The 19,748-nt window shown below is 44.9% G+C and overlaps 1 protein-coding gene across 1 annotated transcript in view; it reads right to left on the bottom strand.

The window, feature by feature from the left end:
* LOC310784675 (zinc fingers and homeoboxes protein 1-like) overlaps nt 1-17,229 on the bottom strand; it is a 36,588-nt gene extending 19,359 nt beyond the window's left edge. The window contains exons 1-7 of the mRNA XM_083645700.1: nt 16,970-17,229; nt 13,268-13,793; nt 12,042-12,336; nt 11,105-11,349; nt 8,109-8,270; nt 6,748-6,874; nt 225-620 (exon numbers count right to left, since the gene is read on the bottom strand). Of these exons, the coding sequence (XP_083501826.1) occupies nt 225-620; nt 6,748-6,874; nt 8,109-8,270; nt 11,105-11,349; nt 12,042-12,336; nt 13,268-13,662 (1,620 nt within the window). The 5' untranslated portion in view covers nt 13,663-13,793; nt 16,970-17,229. The remainder of the gene's footprint in view (nt 1-224; nt 621-6,747; nt 6,875-8,108; nt 8,271-11,104; nt 11,350-12,041; nt 12,337-13,267; nt 13,794-16,969) is intronic.
* Nucleotides 17,230-19,748: the final 2,519 nt, after the last annotated feature.

The raw sequence follows: 19,748 nt of genomic DNA, 5'->3' as shown, positions 1-19,748 counted from the left end.
GTCAGTGCCATGTGTTCCAGCAGAATAATAGACTTGGCACATTTGTTTGTCAGACATGTTTGTACGTGCAGACATACATTGTGACATAAAACGACGACCTTGGCAGTTTTTTCCGTGGCCTTTATGGCGTCAACACTAATCAACTAACACACTGTAATAATTATCGTATGAACTGATATGAAGTATATGGTGATATAGATTTTGGCCGTATGGTCTAGCCCTACCTCGGTGGCAAACTGCCGCCTGCCGTAGCTGGCCTTCAGCTGTGCCAGCTGCTCCTTGGACTTCTTGGGCTTGGCTAGCGGGTCGGGGCTCCGCGGCGTGCCGGGAGACGAAGCCGACGTGTGAGTCTTGGACTGGGACGTGGACGGCTCGGCCGCTTTGGGCTGGCTGCTGGGGACGCCGGCCACCGTCAGCGTGATGGGAGACGCCACGGGCATGGAGCTCCCGCTCCCGGACACCTGGGTCAGCACCAGGCCCGGCTGGCCCACGATCTGGCAGGTCTGGAAGATGGACTGCAGGCCGTTGGCGGCGGCGGCCATGTTGGCGGGGATGACGGTGATGGTCTGGGGGACAGTCTGTACCGTGCCGTTAAACTTCTTCCTCCTCGCCTCTTCCACCTGGCAGACAGGACGAGACAAAGAGCTTACTGATAAGATCCATTTCCTCTGCCTTTCTTAGTCCGACAGACAGATCAGATAGACACTAGGGCTGTCAATCTTCCTCTAGAATCAAAATCGATTTTCAATGCTTTATTAATTTTAATAACCGATTAATAGATTTTTTTATTTATTAACACATTCACTGCCAGCCGTTTTTTTTTTTTACTGTAGGTAGCTTCTGCCAGAGGGTTTTTTTGAGGATTCTGGCTCATTTTACAAGAGCCGAGGATTATTTTCTGCTTGGACTTTGTGAACACAAAGTTCACAAAAGTACTAATAGAATGTGTGCTTTCTCTGTCTAAAAGAGTTAGTTTGTAGAGTTAGTAGTTATGTAGATATTAGCCGTTGAGTACAGCATGGTTTCAGCGTCTGAGACTGAAAGCTGAGATAATCGCAGTTTTGTGAAATTCAATCAAACAGGCAGAACAGTCACTTTAACCATTTATTTTTGGCATCAGTGAGAGATCAGACATCTAAACAATATAGTTCTGAACGCCCTCTCCTTCAAACTCCTCCCTCCGTGGGCGTGTCTGGTGGCTTTCAGCAGCGTTTGTCACAAGCGAGTTTCTACTGCCTGTCTGAGCAGTGAGCAGCCTCCCTCCCTGGCGGCAGTGTGGATGGGGCTCACTCGTTTCTTGGGTTTGAGAGCTTTGATGAAGCTTTGTGCGATTCTAGGCTTTATGCTGCGTGTTTCAAAGTGTGTTTTCCACCCAGTCTATTTTTGGAACCCCCCCACCGTTGTGCGCCCGTGTGCACCAGCGTGAAAGCGTTTTCGCCTACAGTATGAGAATGAGGCTCGTTCGTTTCTGGGTTTGAGGTTGAGCTCAGCTGGAATGAAGCTGCTTGCGATTCTGCGCTTTATGCTGGTGTTTCAAAGTGTGTTTCACCCATAATCTATTATGCAAATTTGCAATCCCCCACCGCCAGCTCCCAGCGCGATAATGCGCTAAAGCGTTTTCGCCAATCCATTTTACAGTATGAGAGAATGGTTTCCTCGCGCGTTCCCCTGCAGTTTTGGCTGGCTTTTTCTAGTCTGGAGAGCACTGTCGCCACTTAGTGGGTCGGTGGAATGGGTTGTACACGTTCGGTGGCTCCAATATTTTTATAGGAGACGTGGGGGGCGTTGATCCACGTCCCACCTTCAAAAAATTTTTTATTTATTTTTTGACGACTCAACTCGTCATTGGCAGTCAACCGTTGGATTTTTTTTGACGACTCAACTCGTCATTGGCAGTGAACGTGTTAAACTGATAAAAAAGTAAATGTTTTTATTTTGTTTCAGTCCAGGTGAAATTGTATGTCTCTCCTGATTCTAAACATAGTTGACTCGCTTGGTTTGACCAAGTAGGACAGTAAAACTATTTTTATAAGCATTTTATGAAAAGTAGATGGAAAAATGAATGGCGGATGAAATCCCTTGGTTTGTATGCTGAATGCAGGAGAGGACGTGACTTTGGTGCTGCTCTGCCACAACATGATGATGCAGGCTATTAGAAAAGAACGGGACATAATGTTTGTAAGTAAGGTTACAATTAAATCCCTTTTAAACTGGTTATGAAATAAATGAGGCAGCGAGGGGATATTTCCTTATCTGCCTGCATAACGCTCAGGACCAGAGTGGGCTGACGCTGGGGACACACAGGGGGCGGAAGCCAAGTGCATTTGGGCGCCTGGCTGTCCACAGAAGGAGCGCATTTCTCCACGCCGGACATCAGCGACTCTGCTCGTCTTCATCTTTTGTTTTCACATATCTACCTCATAACCTCATAAATGTATCGCGTCATGTGTTCATGACAACTGTTCATGGCATGTTCACGTCTTGGGATTGGGGTAAACACTGAATGAATGACCACAGTAGGACAAAGAGTGTTTGTTGTTGTGTAGGTAGTAGGGGTGTCACGATACACTAATTTCACGATACGATACGATATTGGGTTCACGATAACGATGCGATATTTTAACAATATTCTTTTTAACAAAAGTAAATAATTTTTATGTATTTATTTATCATTTATTTAACCATGTGAGTCCCGTTGAAATCGAAACCTCTTTTCAAGGGAGCCCTGGGAAAATACTGGAAAAATAGTCTTTCATTTGAAATACACAAAATACAAAACAAATGCTGTTTTTGTAAATTGTTATTATAATAACTATAAAACAACATGGAAGATAATGCTTCTCTTGCAATAGAATGTGTCACACTGTCACAAACTAAATGTTTGTTGCATGGTGAAAGAAAAATAAAGTATACAATCTATTTCTTAAATAACTCATGCTAAATGGTCCCTAAACTTATGTAATCTTATGTACCCCTTGAGCTGTTTTGCCATGCCAGTAGTAGTCTACCCCCTCACTCATGCGTGTTGATTCTGCTAAATTTGTTCTATTATTATTCAGGAGCAAAAAAACATATATATATATATATATATATTTTTTTTTACGATATAATTTTTTTCTGACGATACGCATATCGTGACGTTTCGATATCGCGATATATCGTGCGACGAAATATCATGACACCCCTAGTAGGTAGGTCTATAGTCTCTCTCTTTCTGTCCCTCTCTCGCTCTGTTGTGCCGGATGACCACTTGAAACCCCACTTCAGGTAGCAACATAACTCCCACCTCTCTCTCTTTCCCCCACCCTCTCTCTCTTTGGCTCGCGTCTCGCAGAAAAAATAGAACAGATGCTGAACAGAAGCGCAGCAGAGTACGAACGCGCTCCGCGGCGCGGGCAGTGAAGGAGAGAGGGAGAGGAGCACTGCAGATCCAGACTCAGAAAACTTTAATAACTCATCACGTGACAAAAGGATTTGTTTTCAGATGCTGGTTGGCCAAAGCGAGACAGACGAGATTCGCCGTATGTATAAAAAAAAGGAAAAAGAAAAAGAAAAATCCAAAATCATTTATAATTGATTTTTATTCATATTTATGGAAATCGACTAATAATCGAATATCAACATTTGTTTCAACAGACCTAATAGACACAAGCTGGGCAGGTAAATAAGAATTGGTAAATATACCTATGTATATCTCTGATAAATAAAAAAAATGTGCTAACTTTTGAAATATGCCTGACACGATCATTGAGAAACCATGTTAAATTCCACTGGAGACACAAGATGAAGTCTCGCTTGGCCAGACTATCTCCACACTTTGTTTAGCGCTGTACCAGCGCTGGAGACAGTCTGGCTCAACCTACTATCATTCTGTGAAATAGCGTCAGGGGAAACTTGTTTTGGTGGACCTAAATGTCTAAATCCCCGGCCCCTCAAAAGAAAGCGTCACATAAAACAGTAAAAAACACTAACGCAATTTTCAGCGTTTAGGTTACTAGCTTGCAGGTTGTTGTTGTTCTTTCACAGAGTGAAAGGTATTTAGTTTGAAAGCACGCCGATATCACTACTGGTGTGCTACAGTCTGAAATGGACGGCACCAATGGCAGAGCTTATACCCACAGCCTACTTCTGTTGAGTGAGAGTACAACATGGCAAGAGCTGAAGAAGTGGTTTTAACTTGACAACATAAACATTCTAAATTGAACCCCAGCTCGCTTCCTGTTGCAGTGTTTGCTAATCCAATAGGACAGGACTGACAGGACTGCTAGTCAGGACTGACAATTCCCTGAAAACCGACAATTTCAAAACGCTTTACAAAGGAGTAAAAACCAAAGAAATTAATAAGGCTAAACTAATTAAATAAAACCATAAAAGGGAACAAACAATGAGTAAAAGAGTTGGCCAGCCTGAGCGCCTCGGGCAGATCAGCCTGACCGCCTCGGGCAGATCGTTCTAGCCATGGTGTCCTGATGGAAAAGGCCCGATTCGCTGCTTGTTTTTAACCTTGACTTTGAAACAGCCAATAGGACGTGAGGCTGCGACCCGGCTCAGTGCCAGACGCTTCCATACCTCTCAAAACCCGTCAAATCTGAAAATAAACATACCAGGACCACGTTCACGCTCAATTCCCAATTGCTGCTCATATCAGATTTGTTTTTGGACGACTGTTCATATCTATTCCAGGATGTAACCTGCATCTGATACCAATATAAAGTGACGGCAATGTCAAAAAGACAAATCACAATTTTGTTTTGTACTGACAATTCTCCCACTTGTTTCAAAAAACATATTTCAGTTACAAATAAGACCCCTGGAGCAGCTCAGACACTTCAATGCCTTTTGATTTAGGTGCAAAGTACAAGACTGACGTTTCGATATGACATCTTGATCAGAGTCATGACTCTGATGAAGATGTAAGGTATTGAACTGTCCGATCTTATTTCCTGCTGTCCAGCTCCTGTGACACGCCGGGCCTGTCTACCTAGCTGAAGTGTGCTGGAACTCCCTCTCTACATTTCAGTTATAGTAATGTGCCTTCATGTTTTTTGTCAGACAAAATTATTCAATTTCAATTCATTCAATTTAAAAAACTATTAAACTGCGGGACGCAAGGGGCAATTTAAGGCATGAATACTGCAAACAAGCTGTATTCATGCCTTAAATTGCCCCTTGCGGGACTAATACAGTTTTTTGAATTGAATGAATTGAAATTGAATAATTTGGTCTGCATTGGGATGGGTCATGATTTTTTTAATATTCAAATAGTCATTAAAAAATCAAATCTTCTTCAGAAGAATCGTCGAATAGTTCCCAGTGAATATCGAATAGTATTTTTGATTGAAATGCCCATCCCTACAAAATTATGACAATTGTCTCAGGTTAATAGTGGCGTAAGATTTATTTACCGTCATGATGCTGACATCTTCAGATTTGACCATTCAAATTAGGGGTGTAAAAATTAATCGTTGTTCAGTTGCATCGTGATGCGGACATGGAATTGAATCGAAGACAGATGAATCGTTTAATCGTTTGTTTAAAATGTATGTTGACATTCAGATTTTAAAGCACTTTCTAAATGAAAAAGGGAGTTGATATTTATCTGATTGAGCTTGTATTAATTGATGAAAAAGTAGCCATGTGCAGTAATAATTAGAGCTGTGCATCTTCACTGATCTCACGATTCGATACGATTATACAAGTCTACGATTCGATTCGATTCGATTATACGATGCATCTTAAATCGATGCATCACTTTTTCCGCAATACATGATTTATTTTTTCTCACTTTCTTTTTTCTCACTGTGTGGCTACTTTTAAAATAAAAGTGCATTTGGAATTGCATTGTATTATGATCCATAATTAAAATAAACAACTGCATGTACTTACATTCTATTTTATTTGATTATAAAAATAAAATAAAAAATAAAAAATAAAAATAAAATAATCGATTTTTGATATTTGTTAATCGATTCAGAATCGTCCTATTAAGCATCGCGATGCATCTCTGAATCGATTATTTTCGGCAGCTCTAGTAATAATATAGAACATTGAGGATGTGATACTTTGCGCTGTATCGAAATGCTTATCGTGACACATCATGGAATCAAATGGAATCGTGAGGCCAGTGAAGATTCACAGCCCTGATTCAAATACGGATCACATGCGTCAGAATGCGACTTTAAACCACACGTCCAGATGAGAATGTAAAAATGTGACTCCATGCAGGTTTTTGCTGTTCACACTCAGATCTGTGTCACATGTAGGGGTGTCAAAAATAATCGATTATACGATGCATCGCGATGCGGACGTGCACGATTCTGCATCGATTAACAAATATCAAAAATCGATTATTAAAAAAAAAAAAAAAAAAAAAAAAAAAAAATTTTATAATCAAATAAAATAGAATGTAAGTACATGCAGTTGTTTATTTTAATTATGGATCATAATACAATGCAATTCCAAATGCACTTTTATTTTAAAAGTAGCCACACAGTGAGAAAAAAGAAAGTGAGAAAAAATAAATCATGTATTGCGGAAAAAGTGATGCATCGATTTAAGATGCATCGCGATGCATCGTGATGCATCGTTTAATCGAATCGAATCGAATCGTTGACAGATGAATCGTAATCGAATCGAATCGGGAGGCCAGTGAAGATTCACAGCCCTAGTCACATGTGAGGGAGGAAAAGACAATGGGGCCTGTTTGAGCTGCAGTGTGAACGCTGCCCAGCAGGGGGAGACACCCACCTCCTCCGGGGTCCAGCTGACTCCGTGCTTCAGCCTCTGAGCAGAGAACCACACCTTGATCTGCTCCTCGCTGAACTTGGTCTGCGACGACAAGCCCATGATCTCCGACACAGATGGGTAAGGAAACCTACAGGATGACACAAGGGTGTTTCTGATTGGTTATATACTTATTTATATTTTATATTGAATCATATCTAACAAAGAGAAAATTACTTAAAAGCTCAATCATTGCACAAAGTGATTACATAATAGCCATAAGGGCAGAACAGTCTGATTCTGATTCTTGGTGTTTTTCTTTTTCTTATTTCAAATTAAAATGTACATGCTCATTTGCATATTCTTCCTCACTCCTCCAAGCGATATGTGCAAAATACGTTATTTTGATTCCCCTCAATCAGTGTTTCCCACAGGATTTTGAGAATTTGTGGTGGGGGACCGCAGACCCCCTAGGGGGCTGCGGGGGCATGCCCCCCCCGCGAGATTTTTTTAAAACATTTTAAAGTAAAATGCATGAATTTGGTGTACTTTGAGAAAGCTTAAGAGCAAAATTAAAAGGCTAGATCTATGAAGAACATGTCATCATTACTGTGCTGTGGGTTTACAATGACAAACTAAATTTCTCCCTATAGGTCAGGGATACTCAACTTGCTTTGCCACTTTCGTGAAATGATAGAAGGCGAGGGGCCAGTTAATAAACAAACAATATACATTTTTCTGTAGCGGATTGTAGGTTTTTGGGGTGTCAGCCGGAGTTTAGGCTGACAGTGTTGTGCACACCGGATAGTTAGTTAAGTTAGTTAGGTTAAGTACATACATAAGTGCCTGGGTAGCGAGCAGATGGCGGTATTTGACAATTTAGCAGCTAAATCATAGATTATTGAAAGATATTCCATATTCCAGACTGAAATGCTATAACAGAAGTATTGGCCAGAATGACATGAACATTTATTGGACACTTATTCAGCAGATATCTTGCATGTTGCGTTCAGGTGCACTGTAAAAAAAAAAAAAAAAAAAAAAAAAAAAAAATTTTGGTCAACATCTTATTGTGGCGGTCCAAATATTATTGTGGCGGCCCGCCACAAATTCCTTTATGTATGGGAAACACTGCCTCAATAAAAGACAAGATTCAGTTTTTTACTTACTACACCTACAACTACTAAAACCCACACTGATCTTTTTTTTTTTACAAAATTAAAAAAAAATTAAAGTTCTACAAACATGTCAAGAAAAACATGTGATGATGTGAATCGCAGCTTAAATTGTAACAGCGATAATCATGATTAAATAATTGCGATTAGCTGTTGTGAGTCACTATCTTTCAGCCCTCGTTGCAGTGTATCTGGTCACAGTAAGGTCACCTGTTGTAGGCGCTGACCAGCAGGACGTTGTTGTCCATGGCGGTGTTGTAGGTGGGGATGCTGCTGAGTGGGATGAGGAGCTGGGTCTGGGTCTGAGGACCGTTCTGCTGGTTCTGTAAGGCCGACAGCACCTGGGCCAGCGTACCGCTCTGCATCTGCGGACTGTTTGAGAATTTATTAGAAGGATAAACCCTTGAGATGAACCAGCTCCTTTTCAAGGGGGACCTTAACACAAATATACAGAAAAGAAACAATACATAACACAAAACAACACGTTACGCTCACACACACACCGACAAAGCTCTCCCAAGCCTAGCCACTCCCTCATCCACCAATTCCCCCAAGAATACTAAAGACTAGGGGTGTAACGGTACACGTAACTGTAGCGAAATTTTTCAGTACATGACATTCGATAAGGTACAGCCGTGTACCGAATTTTAGGAAGAACAAAAATCGGAGTTCCCGCACAGACATTTTAACACTTTGAGTGCCACGGCCCTTGGGCAAAAGGTTGCTTGCTGTGCCACATAGGCCGCAATGCATTTTAAAACAGTCATATAATTTCTTTAATAATTACTATGTAAACACTGAACACGCACAAATAACGATGAGACTCTCTTCTATCACCTGCAAAAAAAAGTTTATTGATCCCATTTTCCGTTCTTTAGTTATGAGCCGGAGAAGATAGCTTGATTGAACGAAAAACAGACCTTTTTTTCTACGAGCTGAGATAATGAGCCTTTTGTGAAATTAAACATTTCAAGCACATCACTGACTCTGAAGCTAATTTTCTGATGTAGTCACACCTCAAAAATAATTTCCTTCAATAAAACAGTGAAGGCCAGTTTGGAAGAATAATATTTTTAGCTGCAACCAGCAGCGCTGGCCCCTGCGTGCGCTGCTGGTTGCAGCTTCTTGCTTCTGCTGGTGGGCATCGGATATTCTGGCTTGCGTTTGCCAACCCTGTCCTGCTGTCTGGGTCTGTCTGGGTCAGTGTGTGCTGCTCTGCGTGCCCCACCTCCCCCCCTCCTCCTCCCCCCCCCCCCCCCGTTGTGGGAGGAGTGTCTCTCTGCTCTGCTCGGCTGTTTGCTCTGCGTTGTGCTCAGCACTTGAAAAGTCCGCTAGATCCAGCTTTTTTACAGCCGCGTGTACCAGCTCCCATGCTTCCACTTGAGAATAATAACAAATCCACGGCTGATCATGCGAATGGGCTGTTGCAGCGGACACGAGGTGCTCAATTGTGACAGCAGATTGGCTGCTGCAGGGGCACAGCTAACGTTATGCTTCAATGAAGCAGCTGCATACGGACGGATGCGATGCGATTTCCTTTTCCCCAACGACTTCTTCTGTGTGTTTTACTTCACGTTCTCTCATCTGGAGAGCGCTGTCGCCACCTAAGGGTTCTGTAAAATAGGTTAGACACATTCAATAGCTCTCATATTGTAAGAGGCGATGTAAGAAGCTGAGATGGACACCCCCCCCCGTCAAAAAAACAATTTCGAGTTATTGACGCCATTTGGCGTCGCTGGCACTCTACGGTAAATTTCTAATGACGCCATATGGCGTCGCTGGCACTCAATGTGTTAAGTGGCGGACCGTTTCCATAGCAACAACACTGTGTACTTAGTGCTGGCTTTTCAGGTTTTTTTTACCTAAGAGTCTGATAAGGAGGTGTTAAGAATAGGCCTAGTCCTACATATAATAGTCTGATAAGGAGGATTGCTTTCGTTCCGTTGCGTGCCCGGGCATGATTGCCCCCCTCCCTTCTCCCCCGCTGGTCAGCTTTCACATTACAACATTTCTTAGGCGCTCGGGAACGGAGCGGAACACTTGCAGAGTGCACTTGTGTCATTAACTACTCCTGGAGTGTATCCTCGCCCGTGTGTTGTCTATGTGGTTCGGAACGGTTGGCGTTCACATTCGCAAGTGTTCCGTTCCCGGGCATGCCAGACCATCTTTCCAAGTGCAGGGCCCGAAATTAACTTTTTGACCCACCGGCCAGTGGCGGGTAGATGGAAAAAATCTACCCGCCAATCATATTTCTTACCGGCCAAAAAAAAAACTCATTTTTGTGTCACATATATCCATATATATCCATTTTTTCAGTACATATCAAGTAGATAAGCTATTACGTTGAAGAATACACACTTAAATAAGAGGCCAGAGTAAAATTTGAAGCAAATTATTTTAATATATTGATTGATGATTGATTAATCAATACATGTCAATGTCAAGTCAATCTTATCAATACATGTCAAGTCAATCTTGAGCTTAAATTGTTGTAAAAAAAAAACAACGCAGCTAAAAGTAATAACTGCGACAGTCTCAGTGCAGACAGCGCACAACTTGGGCTACACACCTTTCTCTCCCACTCCACACCACCTGCGTTAGCTCTCCTGCACTCGTTCTCGGCTCCCCTTCTGCTTTATTGGTGGTAAGCATTTTGATTCATCTCCTCATCATACGAGCTCGGCAACAAGCGCGAGCGATTGATTCATTGATTGATTCGCCCTAAATTGACGACTGCATTTCATTCCAGAGTCATGTTTGGTAGCCTATATGGGAGAGCCAGAATGGAACAGCCTCAGGAAGCACTCATGTTATACTACCGCACTGAACTAACGTTAGTTTCAGACGGCTTCCTTGTATATTGTGCGCTGGGATCAGCGCTCCCCAGCGCACTCCCAGCGTTTAACAGTCGGAAAAAGACGCTAGGTGGACACAGGCCGGCTACACACAGTTTTAATATTACATGACGACTATTTTGGGATCCGCCACGTGGCGGACAGACGCCAAACCTAACTCGCCAAAGCTAAAATATGCCCGCCATTGGCGGGTGGCGGGCTCTAATTTCGGGCCCTGCAAGTGGATCCTGTCATGGTTTCCCGTTCCACAATGTAAACACTCATCAAACGTTCCGAACATGGGCTCAATTTGGGGACAAGTGTGCTCGGGAACAGTACCGGGGGCGCCAGTGTGAAAGCACCCTAATTTACCTGTTGTGCTGGTTCTGTAAGGCAGACAGGACCTGGGCCAGCGTTCCAGGGGGCAGCACTGAGTTGGAGCCTCCCTTGATCTGCAGCAGGTTGGGGCTGTTGACCAAGAGGCTCTGCTGGATGGGTTGCACCTGGATGGTGGTCGGCGTGGAGACGGCTACGAACCGCGGCGCGGCGGCCGAGGCCACCGGGGCGGGCGACAGCGTCGGCGGCTCCGTGTTCTCGTCGTCCTCGTCGTCGTAAGGCTGGGCGATATGGACCACAAATCACATCTCTGTACTTTTAGGCTGAATGACGATACACAGTATATATATCTCAATATTCTCTATGAAGAAGTGGGCTAAATGTTCAGGTCTAACTTTTTTTTTGCTCCTGAATAATAATAGAACAACATAGAATTTAGCAGAATCAACACGCATGAGTGAGGGGGTAGACTACTACTGGCATGGCAAAACAGCTCAAGGGGTATATAAGATTACATAAGTTTAGGGACCATTGAGCATGAGTTATTTAAGAAATAGATTGTATACTTTATTTTTCTTTCACCATGCAACAAACATTTAGTTAGTGACAGTGTGACACATTCTATTGCAAGAGAAGCATTATCTTCCATGTTGTTTTATAGTTATTATAATAACAATTTCCAAAAACAGCATTTGTTTTGTATTTTGTGTATTTCAAATGAAAGGCTATTTTTCCAGTATTTTCCCAGGGCTCCCTTGAAAAGAGGTTTTCGATTTCACATGGTTAAATAAATGATAAATAAATACGGTACATAAAAATTATTTACTTTTGTTAAAAAGAATATTGTTAAAATATCGTATCGTATCGTTATCGTGAACCCAATATCGTGTATCGTATCGTATCGTGAAATTAGTGTATCGTGACACCCCTACATGATATCGATACAATATCGCGATATATTGCACAGCCCTACCTCGTCGTCGTCGCTTTCCACTTTGATGACGTCGGCGGCCATCCTGTTGGAGCTGGAGAACTTCTTGGGCTGGGCTCTGCTCTTGACCCTCATGATGGGGGTCTTGCTCAGGGCGATGCTCTGGCGGGACGTCTCTTCGCCTTGGTCCTCCTCCATCTTGACGAAGCTGCCGTCAAACGTCAGGTCGTTCACCGTCTGCTGGAAGATGGTCTGGTTGTTCCGCTTCACCATGGTCCGCGTGAAGTTGTCCTCGCCCGGGTGATGCCGAGCGTTGTGCTCCAGCAGGGCGTCATACCTACAGCACACGGGGACGAGGGGACCATGGAAGATGATTCTTACAAAATAATATTTCTCTTCCTCTTTTGTTTGGTCTGGATGTGTGTATTGTGTCTTGTGTGTTTGTATGTTAGTATATTGGTATTTGCTGTTTTCCAAAAGAGTGCCAAAGTCACACCCTCTTCTGGGTTCTGCATACGACCTAAAGGGATTTCCTTTTCATTCATTTTTCCATAGACGTTTGGTAAAATGCTTGTAAGAAAGTTTGACTTGGTCAAACCAAACAATTCAGCTATATTCACAATCAGGAGAGACCATAGAACATTTCACTTGGACCAAAAAATAAAACGTAAATGTAAAAAAAGGGGTGGGATTGTCTTTTTTTGGGGGGCTCACACTTTTATTCATGACTTACAATTACAAATTTAAATATTGCACAATATAGTCCCACCCAAATATCGCATATTTTTTTATAATAATGATGATATGTTATTGTATGTTATGTTTCAGGTACATACATTTATTATTAGTAGTATGAATAAAGGACTGAGAGGTTAATATGCTGTTGACTTTCTTTCTTCTTTACTTCTTCCTTTGCAGCAACACATACAACACTCTCAACAGCACCAATAATGTACAACAATGTGTGCTGTGAAATGAGGATCGGCAGCAGGGCAGACTGTGCACAACTGTCCAGAAATGTAAATACATTTAAAACACCGGCCCATTTTCTTTTTTGAAATCACTATATTCAGGAAATATTGCGACATTCGATATTAAAGAAAATTGGCCCAAGCGTACAATAAGTGCAGCCATGATGCTGAGTTTTGGCATCAACTGATGCTGGTGGACTACACCCCCCCCCCCCCACACAAACACACACACGCACACACACACACACACACACACACACACACGCGTGTGCACAAACACACACACACACACAGTACCTCTTGGTGTGGAAGTCACACTCCATGCAGACGTAGGAGGAGTTGAGGACGATGTCGGGGTGTGCGGTGTCGACGTGCACGGTGAACAGGTTGAGCTCAGACGTCTGGAAGCTGCAGTATTTGCACTCGTAGCCTCCCTCTGCCAAATTGGAGTCCATGTAGTGATCGGACACCTGCCTGGCGTCCGCATGCTCGCCCCGCTCTGCAGGCTCCGCGGAGAGGCTGGGCGCTCCGCTGCCCGCCTCCTCCTCTGGTACCGCCGTGATGTCCTTGGCCTCCTCCTCTGGTACCTCCTCCTCTGCTGCCTCCGCGATATCCTCCATCTCCTGGTCCGAGTCCACGGCTGCTCGCCGAGGAACCATGCAAGGCGTGCTGGACTTCCTCCGGCTCGCCATCCTGCGTGTGTGTGAGAGAGAGCTGCGTCTGGCCGAGTGTCAAAGCTGTCTCAGTTCAGGCGGTGTTGTGGCTCCATTAAAAGTAGGATGGTGTCGTCTATCCAGATGATTTCTGTTGGTGTCCTTAATTCCTGCAGAAGAAAGTAACACAGCGTTAGTTAAAGTAACTGTTGCACAAAGTCATGTGTGAAGACTACAAACTTTTAAAAGGCGTGTTAGAGGTAGACAGATTAATTGGCCGGCCGATTATTGACATTTTTTATTAATCTGCATCGGCCGCTGCCTGCGCTCACAAGGCTGATTATTACGGCAGGGTCAAAACATGTAGCGTGACAATTTGTACTCGATGTTCACCAGTCAGGCCTGGATCAACCCCAGGTAATCACACTTGAAGTGCTTCCCTCCTACTAATTTACAATATTAAAAAAACTTATTTGTATACAATTTGAAATCACACAATTTATCAGTGAAATACTGAGATTCATTATGCTATAACTCATTTTTACTGATACTTATGCTTAAATTAACCCAGTGACACTCATATTCGGGTTTATTTCAAGAAAAACATTTTGGCTAGTGGAAATTCTAATTGGCTGGTAACTTTAAAATCTAGCAGCCATATTGGCTGAATGGCTGGTGATCCAAAAAGTCAATTTCAGGCCCTGCAAGGGAGCAGGTGGTGACATGGGATGATGGGAATGAGTGAGAAAAGGACAGAATATTGATGGTTAAGACTGAATACTGACATCACAACAGTCTAATCCTAATGTTAATTTAAAATGAGATATTCCTATAAATCTGGCTTCAAACAACCAAAACTTTTAGCTGGTGACCAAATAACCCCCCCCCCCCAAATCTATAAATCCCCCCTATCTGAAGAACATAAGGGGGGAATTCCCCCCTATTTTGCAAAGTGAATTTCAGGCCCTGAGTCTTCTGTTTAATCACACCATGGCGGTCGAAAAGCTTTATTTACCTTACAAGTACTAGTAGCAACTGGCAATTTGCCACTTCCCACTTATAAACGAATACAGCATCACTCATAGACATTGTGATATCATCAGTGATGTCACAATGGCTCAAGTGACATCACTGATGACAAGGAAGTAGCTCGAGCCAGAGAAACTCCGGTTGAACAAGAATTGGCATGAGTTTGGTCACCCCCTCCAAAAAAAGTGAAAAGTGTGCCCATGGCGCATCATCTCCAGAGTTTCCACCCTAGAAATGAGCCTGCATGTGGCAAATTAACGTGTTTCTAATTATGTTAAAGCGCACAAACTTTCTAGTCAACAGAATCTAAACTGAAGAGACATTTTGATGTGGCTTCAGTCCCTCTAATCATAATGCAACTGAGGTTTGATATGTAAATGAGCAGTGACTGACTGAGGCAATCAACATTGGGATGTGTGGACTCATTAAATGTTAAGTGGTGGGGTGTCTTTGCTATGGCAACTCTGTAGTGCAACTTATTTCCATGGCAACCATATCAAAAGTCCCCTGCCTGTCTGTCTAGATGCAATATGCATACCATTCAAGTGCAGCAACTCCCTCTCCACCTGGCTCACTGACTGAAAACACACCTGTGTGCTCTCCTCACCTGGCTCACTGACAGACAACTCACCTGTGTCCTCTCCTCACCTGGCTCACTGACTGACAACAGACCTGTGTCCTCTCCTCACCTGGCTCACTGACTGACAACAGACCTGTGTCCTCTCCTGACCTGGCTCACTGACTGACAACACACCTGTGTACTCTCCTCACCTGGCTCACTGACTGACAACAGACCTGTGTCCTCTCCTCACATGGCTCACTGACTGACAACACACCTGTGTCCTCTCCACACCTGGCTCACTGACTGACAACAGACCTGTGTCCTCTCCACACCTGGCTCACTGACTGACAACAGACCTGTGTCCTCACCACACCTGGCTCACTGACTGACAACACACCTGTGTCCTCTCCTCACCTGGCTCACTGACTGACAACACACCTGTGTCCTCTCCTCACCTGGCTCACTGACTGACAACACACCTGTGTCCTCTCCACACCTGGCTCACTGACTGACAACAGACCTGTGTCCTCTCCTCACCTGGCTCACTGACTGACAACACACCTGTGTCCTCTCCTCACCTGGCTCACTGACTGACAACACACCTGTGTCCTCACCACACCTGGCTCACTGACTGACAACACACCTGTGTCCTCACCACACCTGGCTCACTGACTGACAACACACATCTGTCCTCTCCTCACCTGGCTCACTGACTGACAACACACCTGTGTCATCTCCTCACCTGGCTCACTGACTGACAACACACCTGTGTCCTCACCAGTCACCACACCTGGCTCACTGACTGACAACACACCTGTGTCCTCTCCTCACCTGGCTCACTGACTGACAACAACACACCTGTGTCCTCTCCTCACCTGGCTCACTGACTGACAACACACCTAGCTGTGTCCTCTCCTCACCTGGCTCACTGACTGACAACACACCTGTGTCCTCTCCTCACCTGGCTCAATGACTGACAACAGACCTGTGTCCTCTCCACACCTGGCTCACTGGCTGACAACATACCTGTGTCCTCTCCTCACCTGGCTCACTGACTGACAACACACCTGTGTCCTCTCCTCACCTGGCTCACTGACTGACAACACACCTGTGGTCCTCTACACACCTGGCTCACTGACTGACAACACACCTGTGTCCTCACCACACCTGGCTCACTGACTGACAACACACCTGTGTCCTCTCCTCACCTGGCTCACTGACTGACAACACACCTGTGTCCTCTCCTCACCTGGCTCACTGACTGACAACACACCTGTGTCCTCTCCTCACCTGGCTCACTGACTGACAACTCACCTGTGTCCTCTCCTGACCTGGCTCACTGACTGACAACAGACCTGTGTCCTCTCCACACCTGGCTCACTGACTGACAACACACCTGTGGTCCTCTCCTGACCTGGCTCACTGACTGACAACAGACCTGTGTCCTCACCACACCTGTGTCCTGACTGACAACACACCTGTGTCCTCTACACACCTGGCTCACGCCTGTGGAGAAAAGCTGTCATCAAATGAAGACAATGTGTCACAGCAAGGAAAACACGACAGCAGATAGAAACACAACAGTCGCGACAGCGCCGACATCCCTCTCGCTAACGTTAGCTAACATTGTGTGTTTTATGGGAGTGGGGGACAATTCTCCACAAGTGGCAACAAAGTCCGTGTAGCAGCCTGTGAGCGCGCACAGCAACGCTTACGAGTCGACTGTCAGCTTGGCGCATATCATCATAGATTTACCTTGAGAAGCGGCTGCCGTTTACCCGCATCTTGCAACAAATAGCAGGCTAGCTGCAGCTAGCTGTGTAGCATCTCTTCTGCTCTGTTGATACGCAGTCTTCCGCCTTTAGCCTCCCCAAATATACCGAGCCTGGCGCGAGGATCCCATCTGTTAACACACACAGAGCGCGAGATAAGCCGGGCTAACGTTAGCTTCCTCTCGTTACAGCGTGCACCGCTGCACGTCGCATTGTTTCGTCTGTTAATGCGTTAAAAGACGAGCAGGATCAAAGCAGGCACCGACAGTTCACTTCACCAATCTGACGATGGCCATTTTTTTTTCATATATCGCCGCTAAGCTAGCTAGGAGCAGCCAGGAACAACATCCGGTCGGGATCTTTCAAAATAAAGGTTTCTCTAAATGTGCCTTGGCAAACCACTGACTGTGTGAAACGTCCCCCCAACTTTATTAGATGTTTATGAGTTTAATGATTATTACGTTAAGACTCTCAAATTTATAGATGCTAATAAAAATAACAAAACTGTCAAACTGTGAACTAGGCCTACATATTTACCAGCCGCGACAGTGTCGGCTGATTGTTTTCACCTGTGTGTGTGTGTGTGTGTGTGTGTGTGTGTGTGTGTGTGTGTGTGTGTGTGTGTGTGTGTGTGTGTGTGTGTGTGTGTGTGTGCGTGCGTGCGTGCGTGCGTGCGTGCGTGCGTGCGTGCGTGCGTGCGTGCGTGCGTGCGTGCGCGCGCGTGCGTGCGTGCGTGCGTGTGTGAGATCATTGCAAGTTGTGGCCCTGGTCTGGAGACTCTTGTAGTGGGAACTACCACAGAAGCGGTTTTGAGTAGCCTACTTTGCCAGGTGTTTATATGTCTGTGCAAGAAGCAGTCATGAAACTTTACAGGTGTGTAGTTGCAGTTGACATCAAAATGAGGGCTGAGTTCGAAAATGGATGTGGTCCGAGCAAGGGGGCCGGTCACACACACACACACACACACACACACACACACACACACACACACACACACACACACACACACACACACACACCAACTGCCAACTGGTCTGTTTTAAGAGACTAGCTATTCTGTAGCTTTAGTTTGCGCCTTCCCTCTTTTTTAGTTTTGTTTGATATCTGCTATTTTACCATTTTATCGTGTGGGCTGTGGAGCCGTCTTGTTGAAACATTTCCTGCTAAGTGCTGGTTCATATAAAGCATAGCTTTCATTGACAAACCTTTGCGGCCAACCTGGCTTCGAATCAGACCCGTGGTCCTTTGCCACATGTAATCCCCTCTCTCTCTCCCAACCTTTCTGCCCCCCCCCCCCCCCCCCCGAGAAGTATCATAGACAAGTCCCTGTAGGAATGCTATGGTGATCCATTTATTTTTATCTTTGATTTGGGAAATTACAAAGGCAATGGCGTACAAAGCAAGTGTTGATCATATAGTATTGTAACGAATCAGGTATTCGTCCAAGGAACCGGAGACTTGAAGTTGGTACAAGGCTTTTATTCTGTGGCTACACATCAGCGCCTAGCGGTAGCTCCTCTGCTAGCTCTACACACACGTCTGATCAACGCTCTCTCCCTTCTCGACTGACTTCCGCCACCGGCCGCTGGTCCCATACACACCCTTCCCCCTAGGAACACACCCACACATCTCAGTTCCTAGCTAAACACGGAAACACCACATTACCTGTAATTACCTGGATCGCTACATATCCCCCACTCAACTTTAATCAACGCCCACGTTGACACCTACAACCCACACATATCCCCCTGTACCAAAACACACCAACACCTTCAACATTTTTCCCGTCACCATCAATTTCCCCACAGTCTTTCCTTATTTCACCACTTAAATTTCGTTCCACCACCACCATCATTTCGTTGCTTCACATTACCCATATTTCAATCAACATTCCCCCAACATTTCAATTCCCCACAATTAGTCCTTCTTCCAGCACCCCCGTCATAATGTCCAGTTTGCATTAGGCACTCCATAATGGCTAGTTTGCATTAGGCACTCCATAATGGCTAGTTTGCATTAGGCACTCCATAATGGCTAGTTTGCATTAGGCCCTCCATAATGTCTAGCTTACATTAGGCACTCCTTAATGTCTGGTTTGCATTATTTCCTTTCTTTTTCACGCATTTGAATTCAACCCACATTTCCCATTCAACAATAACCCCCACATTTCCAATTAAACACAAGCCCCCAACATTTACATAATTTTCTTCTTTTAATACCGCTCAAAGTCCTTCAAATGTCCTGGAGCCCGTGGCCCTCTACGGTTCCCCCCCTGTGTCCCACAGCCATCGCACGCACCGCAGTAGCTCCGCACATCCTCCTTTTGTTTGCCCCAGTAGAAATGTCCACGGATGCGGGTGTCTCTTCAGGCCCAAAATGACTGGATCCAGGGCCCTTGTGCGCCCCCTTCAGTGCCAATTCTCGCAGGTAACTGGGTACAACAGTCTGTCTCCTCATTTCCCCGGGCCCTGTCCTCTCCAACAGCCCATCTTCATCCAGACGCAGCTCGGCAAACAAGCTCCACAGTCCCTTCGTGGCACCGGAACACAGGGGAATCTCCTCCACAGGGGGGCGGCGTCCGGCCGCTACCCACTCGTACACCGGACCGATATCCGCATCCTCCATCTGTCTGCGTTTCCACTCACCCACGTCGACATCCTTGATGGTCGTTCTGTCGTCCGTCAGGTCCACAGCTTGCACTCGCTCATCCTCCCGTCCCGCTCCCCCAGGGGGCGGCGCGTTCAGGACAGCAGGGCGAACAC

Source organism: Poromitra crassiceps (genome assembly GCF_964638095.1).
Source record: "Poromitra crassiceps genome assembly, chromosome: 11".
Taxonomy (NCBI): domain Eukaryota; kingdom Metazoa; phylum Chordata; class Actinopteri; order Beryciformes; family Melamphaidae; genus Poromitra; species Poromitra crassiceps.
Note: the sequence above shows the minus strand (reverse complement) of the source record. Positions and strands in the feature narration are given on the sequence as shown.